The sequence below is a fragment of the Diadema setosum genome, chromosome 10 (assembly GCF_964275005.1).
Source record: "Diadema setosum chromosome 10, eeDiaSeto1, whole genome shotgun sequence".
Lineage (NCBI taxonomy): Eukaryota > Metazoa > Echinodermata > Echinoidea > Diadematoida > Diadematidae > Diadema > Diadema setosum.
The window spans coordinates 20,251,550-20,273,115 of NC_092694.1; the positions used below are offsets into that span (position 1 = coordinate 20,251,550).

The 21,566-nt window shown below is 39.5% G+C and overlaps 1 protein-coding gene across 1 annotated transcript in view; it reads left to right on the forward strand.

Moving 5' to 3' along the window:
* Positions 1-159: 159 nt before the first annotated feature.
* LOC140234517 (uncharacterized) overlaps positions 160-21,566 on the forward strand; it is a 28,378-nt gene continuing 6,971 nt past the window's right edge. Inside the window, exons 1-2 of the mRNA XM_072314558.1 lie at positions 160-264; positions 14,960-15,156. Of these exons, the coding sequence (XP_072170659.1) occupies positions 15,059-15,156 (98 nt within the window). The 5' untranslated portion in view covers positions 160-264; positions 14,960-15,058. The remainder of the gene's footprint in view (positions 265-14,959; positions 15,157-21,566) is intronic.

The window sequence follows — 21,566 nt, forward strand, 5'->3', positions numbered from 1 at the left end:
ATACGTCTAAAGTGAGTGGCTAGTCTCCCCAATTACTATTGGACTCACCCAAAATTTAGCAATAGAAGCTTCTCTTATTCAACGCAGCTGCTGCTGCTGATGATTTCTAGGGGAATGACAAACCATGACGTATTTTACGCATGCGCATTGAAGTAACCATAACAAACATGGCGTGTATTTCACAACCTGTGTCATCGGCGACACGTTGTGATTTTTCTCCTTCTCGTGTTGTAACTTGCAAGTACTCAAGATCAGGATTTAAAGGTAACTTCACTGTTAATGTTTCTCCTATCGCCTATTACGTTAACTTGAATATTTCATGTCAAACGAGTTTAATTTTCCACTAAGTTACACGGTTGACGACCGGAAGATCGGTCTGTAACGTTAGACATGTACGATGTAGAATCTAGTGTGAGTAGGAGGGCCTAGCTAGTGACTGTCCGTGAGTGCGAGTGTAAGCTGCAGAAAATTAACGTTAGTATTTAATATGGTTGAGGGGTCTAGATATCGGCTTTGACAGATGACATGTTAGAACGAGTTTACTTGTGCAGATTTTTAGAAAAATTGAAAAAAAATTGCAGCGGTATAAAAATCTGATTACGTTTGTTTTCATTTCATTCCTTCAGAATGGTCTCATAATGAAGATAGGCACAAAAGGGATAACGAAATTTGTCCTGTTAGTGTTAGTGTTGTGTACCTTTCAAGAACGCATGCACAAAATGTGACGAGAAAAAAAAAAATAAATAAATAAAATCATCGCAGTCCCGTTGAAATTTGCGGAAACAGTAGGCGCGAAAAGGATCTTGAATTCGGTCCTGCATGCCATGTTGGTTATCAAAAACTCATGCACAAATGCGAAGAAATTATCGGGAAAAAAACTACTTTCAATCCTTCTTGTGAGTGCATCACAACAGATTACAGCCGAAAGAATTCACGAAATCATCACAATCCTGCTGATATCTGAGGTATAGAAATAGGTGCAAAAAAAATCGTGATATTTGAATAGTGCGAAGAGATTATTGGGGGAAAAATAAAAGACACATTTTCAACCCCTTCTGGTGGTGCATCATAAAGATTACAGCCAAATATCAAATCATGGCAATCCCGTTGAAATTTGAGGAAACGATAGGCGCAAGAATGATATCGAATTCGGCCCTGAATACTGTCTTTCAAAAAACGCATGAATAATTCCGAAGAGAAAAATAAAGAATGTTTTTTCAACCCTTCTGGTGTGTGCATCACAAAAGATTACAGCCGAAATAATTCATAAAATCACCGCGATGCCGTTAAAGTTTGAGGAGACAATATCTAGGCGCAAAACGAATCATAAATTCGGCAGTGAATACCTTCTAATCCGAGAGGACGCGCATTTACGAAATGTGGGAGAGATTATCGGTAAAAAGTATAAAAGGACACATTTTCAACCCCTTTTGGTGTGTGCAAAGTAAAAGATTACAGCCGTAAGAATTCATGAAATCGTCACAATCCCGCTGATATTAAATTGATAGGCGCAAACATAACAGATCATGAATTCGGCCATGTTATGATCTTTCAAGAACGCATTTACGAAATTCGAAGATTTTATCGGGGAAAAATAAAGAACACATTTTCAACCCCTCTTGGCACGTGAATCATTAAGATTATAGCCGAATAATAATCCATGAAATCATGGCAATCCCGTTGAAATTTGAGGAAACAATAGGCGCAAAAAGGATCGTGAATTTGGCCCTGCATGCTGTGTATCTTTCAAAAACGCATACCGCATGCACAAATTCGGGAGAAAAATAAGACACATTTTAAGCCTCTTTTGGCGCGTGCATTATAAAAATTACAGCTGAAATGATTCATTAAATCATCACAATCCCGTTGAAGTTTGAGGAGAACAAGAGGTGCAAAAAGAATCATGAATTCGGCCGTATCATTTCTTCTAATCCGAGAGGACGCATTTACGAAATGCGAAAAGATTATCGGAGCAAAATAAAGGGCGCATTGTCAACCATTCTGGTGTGTTCATCACAACAGATTACATCCGAACAGTGATCCGAAGTAAAGTTCATGAAATCGTCACAATCCCGCTGATATTTGAGGTAGAAATAAGCGCAAAAAGGATTGTGAATTTGACCCTGATGCCGTATGCTGCCGTATATACCTTTCAAGAGCGCATGCACAAATGCGAAAAGATTATCGGGAGAAAAATAAAGAACCCCTTCTGGCACGTGCATCAGAAAATACTATATAACAGCAAAAATAATTGATATAATCATTACAATCCAGCTGAGCACCAAAATGTGAAAAGCGCAGCAACTTAGAGATAATATAAAGTTTTGGTATTACCTCAAAAGTTTCCCTGAATTTCCTTGTCTTAGTTTGTGTTTCAGGTTAAAGTACCTTTCATATAACTAACACTGTGAGACTTACTCACCCCAAAGTGCTCTCATGTCTTAGTAATCATGCAATAATGGTTTCGTACCAGAGCCGCCGCCGTACGGCGGCGAGGTAGTACACGTATTGTACGAAACCATTATTGCATGATAACTGCGACCAGCAGCGTGCAGTCCCATAGGCATACCGAGTAGCTAACTGCGACCAGCAGCCCCATACGCATAGCTGAATGGGGCTTCGCATTGTAGCTTACAGGATCATGACAGATTTAGTATCGCGGGTAATATCAACTTAAGATCCAAAAAATTCTTCAATTTGAAGACTTACCAATTAAGTTGAAGTCTTGGAAACAGGCTTCGGGCAACGTTTGGTTCTGCCAATAGTCCCTTTCTGTTCGAATTGATGACTGAATGTGACTCGGTTGAGAGGACCTTGGGAGAGCTACACTGCATTGACGGCCAGCGCATGCGCACACAAACATCTTATCCGTTCGTGGATTTGAATTTGTTCGCATGTGATGTGTGCGTATGCGCTGGCCGTAGTAATCAGTGTATGTGGCTCTCCCAAGGTCCTCTCGACCGAGTCACATTCAGTCATCAATTCGAACAGAAAGGGACTATTGGCAGAACCAAACGTTGCCCGAAGCCTGTTTCCAAGACTTCAACTTCAATCCTGAATGCTACAATGCGAAGCCCCATTACGCTATGCGTATTGGGCTGAGGGTCGCTATGCGTATGGGGCTGCTGGTCGCAGTTAATTGCATGATTACTAAGAAATGAGAGCACTTTGGGGCGAGTAAGTCTCACAGTGTTAGTTATTTGAAAGGTACTTTAACCTGAAACACAGAAATTCAGGGAAACTTTTTATTATCTTTAACGCGTGTTACTCTACGTGCGCCGATGTTGACAAAAAGTCACAAACGCATTTGATACAATCTGATTTTGTTCATAATCATTTAACACTTTAATTCACAAACATTCAATTCATTTAAAATGGTTCTATACACAAAGAAGAGATAGGAGTACAAAGCATCACAAATTCGACCCTGCAGTGTACTTTCAAGAACGCATATACTTGTAAGATACGAGAAGAAATTTTCGGAGGAAATTTAAAAACCGCATTTCAGTCCCTTCTTTTTTTTTTTTTTTACTTCCTTTTCGTATCAACAGATCAATTCACAAATGATTCCTTTTTGTTCCTTCTCAAGGAAATGATCCATAAACAAGGCACTTGAGTTTACAAAATATTTATATGCAAAATGTTTTTTTTTTTTTTTGGGGGGGGGGGGGAGGTAATATTATTGTCGACAAAAACATGAAAATAAATTTGCAAGCCAGTTAATGCTTTTTCAGGTTGTTGTTGACCAGTAAATTTTCTGTTCCGACCAGTACAAAAATGGGGAGGAAAAATGGGTATTTACTGATCCGACAGAGACAGGTTGGACCGGCAGAAAAAAAAAAAAAAAGTGGGTTAGTGTGCAGCCCTGCTTTATCCAACTTCCAAGATTTGGTGATGAAACCAAAGCAAGCACTCTTGCCAAACTCAGTTGGCAACATTAGGAAGGTGTCATTCTGTTTCACTGCGTTCTCGATAATTTCTATTTGCTCCACTTTGAACTTAATTCTTTTTGCATCCTCCTCTACTTCACTTAGAGCATCTTTGAACTCCATGATACCTATGGTATTGGTACGAACAGGTGTCCAAATGAGACTGAGAACCAAATACGAGCAACATTGTACATACAGTGTAATATTATGGCAGATGACGTAAAATATGAATATTCATTTGCGCATGCGCAGATCAGTATATTTACGTGATACGTTCAAAACGGCGAACGGACAGTATCTCGAGTAGACGGTCTCAAAGATGACTATTTATCTTGTTTTCGGAGGTAATGGTGAGAAATACATAGTCGCCTCTAATATTCAACAATAGTGGTTTTATATCATGTGGCTTTTCGTTGCGAATCCAAGTGTCCTTTTGAGCGGTGAGTTGTTTACGTGTTGCAGTGCGTTTGAGTGCTTCCTAAAATTGCATGGGTTGCTTCGGGGCGCTGTTACTGTGTTACAGCGCCCCGCAACGGGGTTAGTACGAATTATGTGAATGAAAGAAGATTGTGAAAAGTGGTAATTATAAGACAAGGGTAGGGTGAAACCAATGAAGCCTGTGAGGGTAGGAAAAGGGGGAAGGAAATGAAAGAAAATGTAAAAAAAAAAAAACTGGAAAAAATGAAACAAAAGGTTTACAAAATAAAGAGTACAGTAAAAGATAATGTGGAAGGAAAGAAAGAAGAGAAACTTACATTATGAAGGAAAGCAAGGGAGAGATTGATATGTTTGAAAAGAAAAGAGGAAAACAAAATATAGATTGAAAACAAAAAAGCAATAATAGGTAGAATAATAGAATGAGAGATGAATCAAAACTGGATGAAAGTAAAGGTGAATAGGAAGGAAAGAAAGAATTATACAGGTTGAAAAGGAAATAGAAAAAAGGATTCTTCAAAAAGACACATAAAAAAGATATTGGAGAGGATAGAAAGGAAAGACCCTTGTAGTTGGAGGGAAAAACAACCCATGAAGAAACCAAAGAACAATAAAGCAGAAAGCAACAGTTGAATAGAAAATTGAGAAAGTTAAACAGGAGGAAAACCACAAAGAAATAATTGATAGGAAGGAAAGGGAAATTTAGCTAGAGTCTATAGCTTCTACCTGAAAAAAAAAAGAAATTAGATACAGTGAAACCCCGTTATAACGAGGTCTTTTGGACCGGCGATATTACCTTGTTATAACCGTACACATCAAAAACAAAGAAAAACATAAGCACGACGTCATATTCCCACAGTTGAACATTATAATGTTCTTAAAGACCTAATAAAATGGTTTAGACATTTTTTTCTTAATGCTGTAATAATATTAAATGTTAAATTCTAAGTAATTCTGTGGCTGTGCGGGGTTTTTACTGTTTTGTTCTATATTCCTCGGTTTTGGAAAACTTTCTATACTTTCGCCGCATGCGGCGCACTATCACTTCTAAATTGTGATGACGTCAAAGAACGGAGTTGTCGATATCGATTGTCCGACCAGCCTAGCCATAGCCAGCGAGCTAGCAAGGCTAGCGCAGCGCAGCGACAGCACCGGCGTCGGCGGCTAGCGCTGGCGGCTAGCGCTGGCGGGGGAGCGAGCTAGCGAGCGCATAGCTAGCGCTGCGCTGCACTATTGTCATTGGCTAAGCCTTTGGACAAAAGAATATTCAATGAATTTTATCGGATTTAATACTGCCAATAATACAAATTACAACTGTGGTACGTTTTAATATCCATTATTTTCACTGTAAGACCATGAAGACTGTGGCGAGAAAAGGATACTTCGCACTCGGACAACGCTAAGCTTACATAGATTTGTAGGCAAACTGGTGAAATAGGCCCCACCACTGCGTGTCTGTACTAATACTATGGCGACTCGCCTGTTTATACTCGTGAATTCAGCCCCACCATGTGGCTCTCATCGGTAGATAAGCAAGGCGCTGGGGCTTCCTTCCACAGTATAATACTCGTGAATGCGGCGAAAAGGACTTCCTAATATGTCCCTCGACTAATTGAACGGCCAATTTAACCATAAATATACAACCCTACCTAACCCTAAACCCTAACCCTAGGACCTACCCTTGCTTGCTATAAACGCACGGGTGCACACGCACTGCGGTGAGGCCTATTTCACGATAGCCCCACCACTGCGTGTCTGTACTAATACTACGGCGACTCGCCTGTTTATAGGCCTAGGCCTACTTGTGAATTCAGCCCCGCCGTGGCGTTCATCGGTAGAATAAAGCACGGCGGTGGGGCTTCCTTCCACAGTATGATTTGTATCATAATGTTTATGGTTTTTCTTAGGAAATGGCGCATCTAAATGACTGATAACAATTATTGCAGAAACTGACCTTGGGAAACTGGTTAGGGTAGGATTTCACGGAGCACGCGAACGACTTGCGAAGGACGCGAATGACAAAATCCAACATTCGGAAAAGTCTTTCTCCAAATATTCTCCGACAATGAAGCCGAAAACTATTCTTGCGCAATTTGTGCGAAGTTTCCTCGACGTATGTGCGTATGTCGTGTGTATCATTGCTAAAGTACAGCATGTTACGTATACGAAGAACACGCGACGGAAATGCAAACAACGAAAAATTTTCAATAATCATGGGAGAAAATGTACCCAAGGAGAGGTGGAAGCTGTCTTGAGTTGAATTTTTTTCTTTCCTCTATTTCTCCTTTCTTTTTCTCTCATTTCTCTATCGTGTGCTTGCCTACATTTTTTTTTGCTAGGACATATCTCCACTAGTAAAGCATTTGATCTTTTTTTTTTTTTTTTTTTGCAGTTCCTCCAACACATAATCTCTATAGTTCAAATGAAATTTTACATACTTTAGATTATTTTTAATTGTATTCTGCGATTTTTTTTTTGTATATCAAACATTTATTTCTCTTTGCTAGTCTTTAATTTCTTTTGTTACTATAGTTGTTAATAATTGTTTGATGTTTAGATGTATGCTACGATTTTTATTTGTAGAAAACGTATAGGTCATACATCCCCCAAACGTGCGCTAAACGTTCGCGAGAATGTCTCAAAAGGTACACGAACAGTTTGCGATTACATCGTAAAATGATCGGAAAAACTTCGCAGATTTCGCGTAACATACGCGAGACATTCTCCAAAGTTTCGGAGTCTGTTTGGGGTTTCACAAACATTTTGCGAACATTGCGCGTGTCTTGCGATGGTGTTGCGCATATGACGAGGCTTTAAAGACACTTTCGAGAACAATTCACGAGCAAATCATGACCAAGTGTGCGGAAAAAGTTCGCAAAAAATTTCAAACTTTTTTGAAATTCTCGCCGAAGTAAACGACATTCGCGAACAATTGACGACGCTTCCGAACCCTCACGTTCGTTTGGCGATTTTGTGCAGACTAAAATACGAATGCTGGATTTTGCCATTCGCGTCCTTCGCAAATCGTTCGCGTGCTCCGTGAAATCCCACCCTTAGGCCTAGCCCTTCTTTTTTTTTTTGAGCCACGACCCACCCTGTACTCTAACCCCCCTAATGTATAGAGTGTAGCCTCTGTACTACTACCAAAGATTCTGCTATTACTACTTACTAGTCTACTAGACCTAGTGGTACTAGTACTTCTACTAGTAGTACATAGTACAGTATTCATCGCATAATCGGGACAGGTTGGGAGTAGCAAACACGGCCCCTTTAAGCGGGGTGCCCGATTTCGCGATGAGCACTCACCATACACTAACGGCATACGACATGTACATGTACAGTAGTGCACACACACACACATGCATACCGACATACTGTACATGTACATGAATACACAACCACGCTACCCCTCGGCGCGACCCTCTAGCTCTCCCTGCACATGGCTTTGCTTATATGTAGGGGAGAAGAATGTTCGCGAAAGCATGTGTTTTGCAATGGCATGGATACTTATACACGGCGCTTTCGTGGCTATGCATGTACGTGTACTGGATGGACAGAGGTCAAAACACACCAGTCCAAAGCTTGCTTTGTAAGTTCAATGTAAACGACAACTGATAGGGAATCTTTGAAATATTGTTGTGGTATTTTGGTAGATTTTTTGTGTAAAATATCAACAAAATGAAAGATCGCTTGAAGAAAAATTGTCCCGTTTATCAAAGGTCCAAGCCCGATTATCCAGTGAAAATAACATGCATTGGAAATGTTTCTGGGAAGCGTATGTCATTTAAGCGAGGTTCCCGATTATCAGATGCCCGATTATGCGATGAATACTGTACTAACATTAGTAGACTACTACTACTACTAGTAGACTACTACTAACGTTAGATCTACGTGTTAGTTTAACTTGCTAGCGCCGGCCGACAGGCCAGGCCACAGCCAGGACGCTCCCGCTTGCGGTGGCCCGAGTAGCCGCTCACTTTGTGAGCGAGCTGGGTCTGTTCTTTTACTAGTACTATGTAGACAAACATTCATGTAGAATACAGTATATCCTTTCTAATGTTAAACTATGGGGGCATACCACACGTACCACTCTGTATTTCCCAGGCGATCGTTTCCTTGAGGTCTTATATTCGGACTTGGTGCCATGTTCATTCGCTCTTGCACTGGCAGCGGGAGATTCAGCTGGTTCTTATCGGTAAGGTGCAGCCCCACGATAACGTTCTAGTTCATCGGCTGCCTCTCCCTCCCCATCTTCCCCTTCAACTTCATGTGACTCCTCTTTTTCTCCGCTACCGTCAGAGCTGCAATCTTCATCATCATCATCATCAATGTCGAAGTTTACCCATATAGGGGAAGACATTATGATCGAGGTACCAGGTATTTGTGCAAGCTAACTTGGTGATAATGTACGTGGTACTAATGCGTACATGTTGACAGTCAGTGGGTCGATCGGGAGCGCACATCCCGGGCCCGGGCGCCGGGCCTGGCCAGGCTAGCTAACGTGTACGCGCGTGTACCAAGCTAGTTTAAATCTAAGTGCTAGTGCTGAGCGGCGTCTGCTAACTGAGCACAACTCCGTGCTTATACGTCATCAATCGGTTCAGGGGTGTTGGTCACATGACATATTTTTTCGCAAAAACTGCAACGAGGTCCTCCAAAAATGTGATTTTTGGGGGAGTTTCTAGAAGCGATAAAAACCGGAATGACACTGAAAACATTTACATTGATAATCATGACATATATTTTACATTTCTTTTGCATATATTAAAACACTTTGCAAGCATTTTATTAGGTCTTTAAGAAGTACATTGTAGGCCTATATTGTATTCGGAATTCTTTCTACACCTATCTCTTCCTCTTGTGTTGAACCATTCTGAAAGAATGATATGTTTTTGTTTGTGAAATACAGTGTAAAATGACAATGAACAATTAAAATCGGATTGTATAAAATGCGTAAGTTTTTCTAAATACCAGCGCAAATAGAGTAACATACATGCGTTGTTTACAGTAATTTGCGAGGTATTTTTACGCTGTTGGTGCCCAGCGGGAAAGCGATGATTTCACAAATCATTTTGGCTATAACATGTATAATCTTATACAATGTGTGATCGTTGCAACCGAAGGGATTAAAAATGCGTTCTTTATTTTCTTCCAAAAATCTCTTCGCGTTTTGAACGTCTGTTCATGGAAAATATGCGACAGGGTTGAATTTGGAAGGTAGTAATCCTTTTTACGCAAATCTGTACCTCATAGACCATTCTGAAAGAAAGAAGTAGGGTAACATGCGTAATTCAACTTTTTTTTTCTTTTTTTTTTTTGATGCTACTGTCACCCAACAAGATAACAATGATTTCATAGTGACATGCATGCGTTGTTTACCGTAACGTGCGAGGTAATTTATGCTGTTGCTTTCCAGCGGGAATGCGATTATTTCATGAATCATTACGCCTGTAATCTTATAATGTATGATCGTTGCGACCGAAGGGATTAAAAATGCGTTCTTTATTTTCTTCCGAAAATCTCTTCGCGTTTTGTACATCCGTTCTTGAAAAATATGCGACAGGATTGAATTTGGAAGGTAGTAATCCTTTTTACGTAAATCTGTACCTCGTAGACCATTCTGAAAGAAAGACAAATCTTCATTGTGAAATGTAGAATTAAAATTGTGATAATGAACAAACTCAGATCTCTTAAATTGTTAGGTGCTTTTGTTTCTTTTTCTGAACACCGATTAAGTAGGTTAACATGCGTTATTCAACTATTTTTACTCTACCGTCACCCGGCGAGATCGCGATGATTTCATAATAACATACATGCGTTGTTTACCGTAACCTGCGAGGTATTTTACGCTGTTGGTGCCCAGCGGGAATGCGATGATTTCATGAATAATTTCGGCTGTAATCTTATACAATGTTTGGTCGTTGCGACAGAAGGGATTGAAAATGCGCTCTTTATTTTCTTCCGAAAATCTTTTCGTGTTTTGTACATATGTTCTTGAAAAATATTCGACAGGATGAAATTTGGAAGGTAGTGATCCTTTTTACGCAAATCTGTACCTTGTAGAACATTCTGAAAGAAAGACAACCTTCATTGTGAAATGCAGTGTTGAAATTGTGATAATGAACAAACCAAGATCTAATCAAACTGTTAAATGCGTTTGTTTCTTTTCTGAACACCGTTTAAGTAGGTTAACATGCGTTAGTTAACTATTTTTACGCTACTCTCACCCGGCGAGATCGCGATGATTTCGTTAATTATTTCGGCTTTAATCCTATACACTCATATTTACATAAGTATTTTGTTGAATAATATTGAACAAACCCAGAGCTATTCAAACTGTTATGCGTTTGTTTCTTTTTTTTTCTGAACACTGATGCAATTAAGTAGATTAACGTGCGTTATTCAACTATTTTTACACTACTATCGCCCGGCAGGATCACGATGATTTCATTGATTATTTCGGCTTTAATCATACACACTCATAATTGCTAACCAGCAGGAGAACTGGAAGTCGGAACTAAAAATGGAAAGGATATAATGACGAGTTGCACACGCATTATCGCCACGAGTGTAGATACATGAAAAGTTTATGAATGCGTTATCATTTTTTTTTTCTCGTTGCGCTGTGGTCTGACCTAATATCACGCACGCGTATCTCGCGAAAAAGAAAATCGAATGATTATAATGTTCAATAATTTAGTAGGAACATCGGAAGGTATTCCTGTGTCTCATCGCGTGGTTTACAAGAAAACTTGGAAGGAACGGTTCTCTGCAGAACGGGAAAAAGACATGGATAGCGTGAATTCGGTTTTCAATGTTTTGTTTGTCGCGTGTTTGAAAGCGGCAAGTCAAGAAATGGAACCTTGTTATATCCGATCAAATTGCTTATGTTTTTCTTTATCATGATGCACCGAAATTGTCCTTGTTATAACCGGAATCTCGTTATAACCGAACTTGTTGTAACCAATTCGTTTTGCCATAGGTTTACACACAAACGAAAACGGGTCCGACGCGATCACCTTGTTATAAGCGGTTCCTCGTTATAACCGAACTCGTTATAACAGGGTTTCACTGTATAAGTGGCAGCACACACTTGTGTATGCGCTCAACCGCTTTGAAGCTACAACTGCTAATGCAAGACTTGGCCGAGGAAAAGATAAAAAATAAATTTTGCTTTTCAACAACACCATAGAAAAAGCCGCTGAGTGGCTACATTCAGACCAAAAGTGAACAAGATTTTCCAACGATTTTCTGACACTTGTAGATACTAAAAGTGTTAAAAATTAACTTCTGTTCGACTTTTGAGACCCAGATGCATGTATTTTAGGTTACTGAATAACTAGGGTGAGTTTGTGCATGTTTGGAGATTATTTGATAAACAGATGCGAAAGTACACTAGCACCCCGATATGGTTTTCTTCTTCTTCTTCTTTTTAAATTCTTCTTGTTCAGTACAATCCACCTTTGGTGTATTGTCGTACTGTTGGCAGGCATGATGTGGACATGTTTATGTACATTGCAGGTTAAAATAATTACATTTTCCAGGGTTCGAAATTGGCGATGGTCCGCTGGCCATTGGCCACCCAAAATCACGTCGGACTAGCTAAATATCATAAAATTCTGAAGTTACTAGTCCGTCTGGCTAGCCAAAATGTTGCTTCAGTGTTAAAATTGATTTTAAGTAGTCCGCCTGGCTAGTTAAAAAAAAAGTTAAGTGCGACCCCTGTTTTCTACAGTGCAGATAAAAACACCCCATTCCCTTTCAGCGGAGTTGAATATCCTGCACTACTTGCTTAAATTGAGCTAAAGAGGTACAGTTGAAGGTATCCTGGGGCAGAGCATTCCACAGTCTGATTGTGTGTGGGAAGAATGTCCTTTGGTAGCCAACAGTTTGTGCATATGGAATAAAGAGCTTGTGAGAATGTCCGCGGAGTGATGTTGATGAAGAAGGGCATATAGATATCTGGGGGTATGTTAATGAGTGAGTATATGATGCGGTACAGCATTACTACTTTGAATTGAGCCTTGCGCTCTTGGAAGTGTAGGCCAAGTAACTGGTGAAGCATGGCTGCAACACTGCTTGTTCGTCTGTGGTCATTGCAGATGAAGCGAGCATAGAGATGTTGCACCATCTCGAGCTTGTGTATATTGTCTTGAGTGAACGGGTCCCAAACGATGCATGCATATTCCATTATATTTTGTATGGCAATCATGATAGGGCCCTAGACGTCCCTACCATTCCGGGAAACCTAATATTATTATAGCCTAGGCCAGGGGGCTCCCGTGGCCCGTCCCGGCTCATACAGATCCCTCCTCCTCATGCCTCATGGGCATGGCCGAGGTGCTCATTGACATCAGTAGGGAGTTTGACGGATTGCCATTTCGCGCATTTTATTATTCATATCTGCTAACATGTGAAAACCAGGTAATGATAATCTGTTGTAACATCTACATTTCTTCATCTTTTACCTTCTAAATTCTACTTCTTCTACTTCTGCCTCTACCTCTACTTCTGCGGTGCTTCTCATCAAAGCCTGTTCAGCAACAGGATGAGGGTTCCCTAAATTCTAAAAATTCTAAATTTTTGACAAGCTTTATGTAACAGATATTAGCTGTAAGTAGAAAGAGTCAAAGAATAATACAATACACTGGAAAACAACACATGAATACTCATCATTTCACTATTAAACTTTACAGAATGAATTGCCATACCAATGGTGATAAAACATGGATGTATCTTTGTCAGATCAAAAGGTATGTAACTTATTTTAAGCACCCATTATTTCTTTTCTGATGAGCTTTCCAATAATGCAAAATTTTTAAGTATAGAGCTCTGCAACTGGAAAACTTTGACAAGATCTCACTTTACAAGTTTATACAAGCAACATCGTTGAACTAACACAACTCTTCAGAGAAAGATGTAATTGGCCTAATATTTCAAAGATATAATTAGCTGATTTGATCACCATTGCTACTTTTTGACAAGCTTTGCAATGGTACCAAATTGATGTATACAGTCAAACCTGTCTATAGCGGCCACCCAAGGGAGACGGGGAAAAGTGGCCGTTATAGACAGGTGGCCGCGATAGACAGGTAATCCATCTTTGTGTGCATAGCTTACATGTACACGTGTCACTGTTGTGTCCTTACATGTTCATTGTTGCACCAGTAGTATGTGTATTATCGTGAAGAAAGCTAAATAACACTAGTGCATTACCATGACTGAATGAGGGATGAATGCAGCGGTGGCGATCACTGAACGTTGCTCGCACGGCTACAAAGCAGAAAAACACACTGAACTATCGGCTCTGCTACGGCTCCATTGGGTTTTTGGCCACTATAGACAGGTTAAAATCTACCGCGGGAAACAAAATTTGTGGCCGCTGGCCGCGTTAGACAGGTGGTCGCCACGCTATACGCAGGGTCTTTAACACTGCTTTTCTCTCGGGGGGATTTTTCAGTGGCCGCTATAGACAGGTGGTCGCTATAGACAGGTGGCCGCTAAGGCAGGTTTGACTGTAGTTGCAACTGGAAAATATCTGTAAATATTCCAATGTGTTCGGGAAACAGTCGCTCCTCACCATTTCACTACAAGAAAAAAAAAAAGCTGAACCAATGATGAACCAATTATGACATAACTTTGTCAAATTTAAGGGTGTTAAGCTGATTTGAACACCAGTGTGTTTCTTTTGTGACGAGCTTTCAAGTGATATCACATTTACATGTATGTAGCTCTGCAACAGCAAAAAGTCTATCAAAGACTTGATACATTGGAAAATAGTCCTAACCCACCGTTTCACTTCTGAAATTTACAAAATGAATTTTGCTACAAAAAAATATTGAAACTTTTGTATCTTGATCAAATTTAGAGATATAAAGCTGATATAAACACCATTGTGTTTCTTTTTTGACAAGTTTTCTGTTGATACCAAATCTATTGGGCTGCTGCAAAGAAATCTATTTTCCCCAAACTCCTTATCATTAGGCCCGTGGGGCAAGATGCTCATGGGGCTCCCTGTTCACTTATCATCCTTCTGATTATAGTCTCAAAATCAGCCACCTACAGTGTTCAGATCTTAAAAAGATATAAACACACATTTCTCACACAAAATCCCGCTGTTAGTGTAAATGAGGTGATTTGCCTTGTCGTACTCAAATCTCTGTACTACAATCCTCCTGCAAGTCTAGATTCTTCTCATCTAATACAGTGTGTCATCCGTCTTTACCCCTTGCTGTTTGTGAGAATTGTACCTCCCTGTTCTCTTTCTCTAGCTAATAATAACAAGTAGAACATTTGAGTGAAAGTGAATAGGGTCTATTAAAAGGAGAAATAAAGTTTGTATTTCAGTGTAATGAATAATTCCATTACAGTGCAGAGTTGATTCCTGAAATTCTAACAAGGGCAGATTTGGAGACTATTTTGTACTGGCATAATCGATAGTGTCATTCCTGATCAATTGATTGCACACAAACAATCCAATGAGTGATGACAATTTTTGTTTGTACGTGAATAATCTTCTTAGTCCAATGTTCTTCATGTATAGTTCTACATGTCTTTAATTTTTTTTTTTTTTTTTTTAATGCTTACATTCACAGAGTGCATCTGAGGAAGTGAAAAACCCCTTGGTTGTCTGTGCCCTTCCCTCCCATTTGTGTCCCTGGTGGTGCTCTTGGTCTCACTGCTGTTCAATAATAATGGCATCAGAAAAGACTTGCTGTAGTCCTCCACAAGAAGATGACTGGGATGACTATCTTCATGGCATGTTCAAAAAGCTCAAGATGGATCCAGAACGGTATTTATTTTCCTGTACACTTATATGTGTTTAGAAATTCACTTGCAATATCTTAAGTTATACCTGTATCTTTTCAATAGAGGACAGTTGACCAAGTTGAGAAACACAAATTTAATGTTCAAGTTGCAGAAGAGAGCATCTACTAGTTCAACTTTATACTAATTTTAGAGGTGTAGGTCCTTCTGTGATTTTTTTGTTTTTTAATGCCTCACTAGTTCAACTTTATACTAATTTCAGAAGTGTAGGTCCTTCTGTGATTTTTTTTTTTTTTTTAATGCCTCCGCCACGAAGTGGCGGAGGCATAAAAAAGCACACCCAGTCACCATTGATATTGTATTTCTACATGTAGTTTACAGTATACAGCTATTCCATGTAACACAGAGACTTTATTTTATTGTTTGTTTGTTCAGAATTATAACTGTGGATCTTAAATGGGGTCTGTGTTTTAGTCCATGTGATTTGCTGTTTACAGAGGTTAGCCATGTTTATGGTACTGTATAATATTTGTAATTTGATTTGTATGCATAAAGTCTGTGTATTGTATTTATTTATTATTGTTCCTTAGGGGCGACGTGTGGGTTCACATGCCTACGGGCAATGTAAATGTCTTTACTTTCGTGCACCCTGATCCACATGTTGTCACCATCTCTTCCTTTTTCATTTTGTGTTACATGTATACAGTACAGTGTATTCCTTTGTAATGCCCTCTCTGGTTTTTGTTTTAAATTTGTAATGTTTATGATATATGTATCCTATGCTCTTTACTTCCAGGTCAAATAAGTAATAATACAGTCCAACCTTTCCTATCGGGCCTCCCTTTATCTGGATCTCTCTGTTATCCGGATGCAATCTCGGCTATTGATTTTTTATTTTATGCCTCCACCACGAAGTGGTGCTGGAGGCATTATGTTTTCAGGTTGTCCGTCCTTCCGTCCTTCCGTCTGTCCGTCCGTCCGTCCTTCTGTCCATCCCTCCTTCCGTAACGAATTTTGTGGACAGCATAACTAAAAAACCTTTTGAGGTATCCTCATGAAACTAGGCATGTATGTGTATTAGGGGGTGAAGTTGTGCCTGTCAACTTTTGGGTGCGTGTGCTCAAGGTCAAAGGTCAAAAGGTCAAGGTCAAATGCTCAAAATTTCACTATTTCCCCCATATCTATGCAATGCCTGAAGATATTTTCTTGAAACTTAGTGTATACATGTATTACCCAATTAGGATTGTGTGGTGAAAGTTTGAGGTCATGAGGTCAAAGGTTAAAGATCAAAAGGTCAAGTAAAAATGTTAAAATTTCGCTTTTATCTCCATATCTTGGAAATGGTTCAAGGTATCTTCATGGAACATGTATACATATGCATGTACTGACTAGCAGTGATTATCTAGGGAATTTTGGGTTCATGGGGTCAAAGATCAGGGTTAAAGGTCAAGGTTAACACTTCAAAATTTTACTATATCCCTCATATTTATGCAATGCCTGCATGATTATTTTCTTTTTAACCCTATCTGTGTCACGGGCCGATTTAGTCGGCCCAAAACTTGCCAGATAAATGCTTCGTCCGATCTAGTCGGCCCTATTTTGATTGACAGATTACTTCAAAGGCTATGACACTATCACTCTATAAACTCATTTGAGATTGGCTAATAGTGTAAGGAAACGATATCTAGTGTGAAAAAAGCTTCCCAACCATCAACCAATCAGGAAAGCCTTCCCAAAGTCAAAGAAATTGCGATGGTCCCGCCCATGTTTATTTGCATTCGGACTGCAATGTATTGTGTACAGTTTTGCAATAGGTTTCTCGTGTGGAGAACTTACACGAATCTGTATAATATGTGGGACTGTAATAGAGATCGCCGTGTGCGATGAAAAGATTGTACACATGGGTCAGTTTTTGTTTTTTTTTTGCTACCTGTATTTTACGTGTAAAACTCATATTTAACTAAACCCCATTCGATGGAGAGGGTCTGTTGCATCCAAAGTTTGTTATATCACCGGTTTAAAAGCAATAAATATTAAAAGAGAATCATTTTTTGGACATTGAAAAACACCCTGGCCCCCCACTCGAACCCATAGGAGACCGCATGCTTGTTCCAGTTTTCAACGTCTATCTACGGAAGATTTGTCCCTAGAAATTTATGAAGGGGGGGGGGGGGGTGTTTTTAGTCTTTTCCGTGGATAGGGGTGTCCATTGAAAATTCTTTCGTAGATGGGGGGGGGGGGGGGTCTGTTGAAAACTCTTCCGTAGATAGGGGGTCAGAGCCCCCCCCCCCCCCCCAAAAAAAAAAAAAAAAAAAAAAAAAATTGGACTGATCTCCAGAAGATTTTCCCTAGAAATTTATGAAAAGGGGGGGGGGGGGGGTATTTTGTCAGTTTCTGTAGATAGGGGGGTCATTTTCTGAATGTTTTCCCTAGATGGGGGGGGGGGGGTCTTTTGAAAATAGGGAACAAGTACAGGGGAAACTCGGTATAACGAGATATCGGTTATTACGAGGAAATTTTCCCGGTTCCAAAATTCCTTCCACACGAGTCTATGTAAAATGCTACTCTTATAGCGAGATCGACTATAACGAAATAACTGCCATAATGAGATAAATTTCGTGATTTCCAAACAAAGAAAAACATAGCCAATCAAACCTGTTATAGCGAGGTAAAGCAAAATTATGTCTTCGGGTTCTGAGATTGTAAAGCTCGATGCGCCAAAAACGGTCTTGTACACACATATTTTCTTCAGTGCACTCATGTATGTGTGTATGTGTGCGCGCGCACTGATACATGCAGAAAATGTGGTGGGACGGCCGTATGTTTACATGACATCATCATGACGTTTAGCAGGTGTGAGGCAATCTGATGCTGTGATTGGCTTTCTACGTAGGGAATTCCCCATCTTCACACACATGCAGTCATAATGTACATATACTGTGTCACATACACACACAGCATTGTGCAGACCAAGCAAGCTTTCCACACACAGCACACACCCATACCATAACCACAGATCTTGACACAATCGCAAGCTATATAAATTTACAAATTCAAACATCTACAATTACAACATAATAAGAAACACATTCTTGTTATTGGCTTTCATTGGCGAAAAACATCTTCTTACCCATAAAGTTGAGTAATTCCCTCACACACATTACCAAGTTATCAGATTTGATTGAAAGATGATGGGTAGTCCCACATGTGCAAATTAATGTCTTTATGTTATGCTTTCTTTTATGCCTACTGATATAACGAGATATCAGCTATAATGAGGAAAACGACTCGGTCCCGACCATCTAGTTAGATAGAGTTTCCCCTGTATAGGCATCCACCCAAAATAGGGGGGTGAAATTCGCGAAGGTGGTTTTGGTTTAAGCCATGGGGTGGTTTAAATTTGAGATGCGTTCATTGGACCACTTTCAGTGGTGGATCCAGAGGGGGGCGCAACTGGCGCACGCCCCACCTTTATTTTTTGTTAAAAACAAAAGAAATAAAAAGAAAAAAATGAAATGAAACCCGGAAGTGGTTTAAAAAAATAATCTAAAATATTAGTTGCGCCCCCCCCTTTACACAATTCCTGGATCCGCCCCTGAAATATTCGCTATATCAAGCGCGTATTTTCAAAGTGGTCCAATGAACTTGCCTCCAACTTAAACCACTCCATGGCTGTGAGAACCATGGTCTAAAATGAAAGCACCTTGGAGAATTCCACCCAAGGTTGTGACAGGCATTTGTTATTTCAGAGTTTTTGTTACGACAAGGTTTTACTGTATTCACATGGAGAAATATAGAGTAAAATAAAACATCATAGAAACATTATATACTTTGTAGCCGTGTTTATTCTAGGAGTCCAATTTGTATATCAGTATGGTCAGGGGATCAAATATCGCGCGGGACCTGAATTTGCGCAGTTAAATTTAAAAGTCGCGCACAGTACTCTGAGGTGAAATATGACATCTTTGAACGGACCTGTTTCCGCCTTCCCCACTTTAACAGCCGTCACGACATACCGGTCTGAATACGAACGAACAAATTCCTGGGCTAAATCACCCAGCGCCACAGACAAATCGATTCTGCGAATAATATTAAATAAAATCTTCGAACCCGACTTGCCGGTCGCCGACACGCTGTACTGCGCGGCCATTTTCCGACACCAGCTGTTGTTGTTGTTGTTGTTTTTGATAATTCGCAAACCCGTATCGCGCGCACTCTCGGTAAAAACAATGTATTTCTTTTTTTTTTTGTGCAAAATTCAGGGTCGGGATTTTTTTTTTAGGGTCGGGCGGGTTACGCCAAGATACAATGATTTTTTTTTTTTTGGTGGCCTAATTCTGTTTCAAGAAGGAGAGTGCAGAAAGTGTAGACTAGCATATGATCAACTGGAATGGACACTCCGAGGTCTGAATATTTTCAATAACAATTTTTATCCTTACCTGTACATTATCTTATCATTATGGCAGTATCATAAGACAAGATTAATCTGTAATCTAAATTTAATATAAAAAGCGCAATTCAATTTGTCTTTTTAGCTTGACAAGATACAAACATGTTTATCTACTTTCAGGCCAACATCATTCACAAAATCAGAAATTACACAAAATGAGTGAATTCTAGGTTGTCACTGCCGCAAACTTTTGTTCATAAAATGAAAAGTACTGATGCTATTGATGAAAATCATATCATATCATCTGAAAGCTGAGTAAATTCTCTACAACATCTTTGAGACCTTTTTGTGATGCAAGAGCATGTTGTGTGAAAAAATGAGGTGGTACCCTAACATGTACAATGTAGAAGTAAGTTTGCAATGATAATTATGTGACATAAGAGGGCTTCCTACTTAAAATTTAAGGGCGCCCTCACTCAGATTATTATGTAATATGAAAGTATAGACCATAAGCTTTTAAATGATGTATAACATGACACATTAATGTCAATAATAATAACCAGAAATGGCCATCAACAATCTTGTGTCTGTGCACTGCACAATGTCTGAGCAGTCTGGCTACGGTGTATGTGACAGAAATAGGGTTCAAGTTGGTGTATGCATGTTTAACCCAGTAGAGATTCTCTGGGAATTGTTTTTTTCTTTTTCACCAAAAAGGTCAAAGGTCAAAGATCAAGTGAAAGTGCTGAACTTTACTTCTTCCTCCATATCTCGGAAGTGGCCCAAGTTATCTTGAAAATTAGTACATATTTACGCATGTTCTGCCTGACAAAGATTGTCTTATGAATTTTAGGGTCAAAGGTCAATGGTCAAAGGCCAGATGAAAATGGTAACAATTTACTAGTCAATACAGAAATTGCACTTTTTCTCCGTACCTTGAAAATTACTCAATGCATAAACTTTAATATGAAGGGGTCAAAGTCAAGTAAAAGTCCTAAAATCCCCAAATACATGCTCTCCCATTCATCCAATTAAACCTAGGTCAGGGAAGGTGAACATTCAACACATTTGTGACAAACAAGTCATGTTAATATTTTGCCAATTTTGTGTAAATGTAATCACACATTGTCCACATGTACTGTAGACCTATTAAGAGAATCATGCATTATGGCGGAGGCATACCAGTCGCCATAGCGACATTTCTAGTTTCAATCTAAATTATGGGGAAAACGGGATTTTAAACTCAAACAATATTCCTATACAAACTCACATACTGTAAAACGAGGTATGTTCGCATGCATTTTAATTTCGCGAATTTCGCGAGCGCCAAGATTCGCGAAATTAAAATGCATGTGAAATTTCTTGTCTACACTATATGCATTGAACGCCAGTGGCAATTCGCGAAAATTTCATGCCACGAAAAAGGCTGTCGGCTCCAATTCGCGAAAATTTCGTGCCGCGAATATATCATGTTTTACAGTAGATTACATACATTATTCCAACATATCTAACATATATTCACATCTTATTTTCATCTTAGAAATAACATGCATTCAGACATTCTCTACCCTAAACCAATGCAGGAACATGACAGAAAACTTTCATTAAATCGGGGCATGGTACAGGCAATCGTTCATTGAGCAAAATTGTCAGAGACCAGCTGAGGAGGATGTCATACATGTACACTCGTATGTACACTGTAGCTACCATTGGTTGGACATCTGTGTGTATTTCACATTGAGTCTCCCATATCTGGCCAAATCCTTTATATGGATGAGCGCTGGTCCCGACATGTCCGGATAGGAGAGGTCAGACTGTAATAATAATAATGATAATGAAAATAAATAGTGATAATAACACTATATAATATCAATAATGAACTAAGAGCTGTATTCATCACAAAGCCCAAGGGTGTTTTTGTGTGTGTGTGTGTGTGTGTGTGTTTGTGTGTTTGTGTGTTTGTATACAATGTAGGTCAATGGGAACAAAGTTGTCTGGCACCAGGCATTAACCCAGTTTGGAGTTCCCTTTTGCGTATTAGCAGA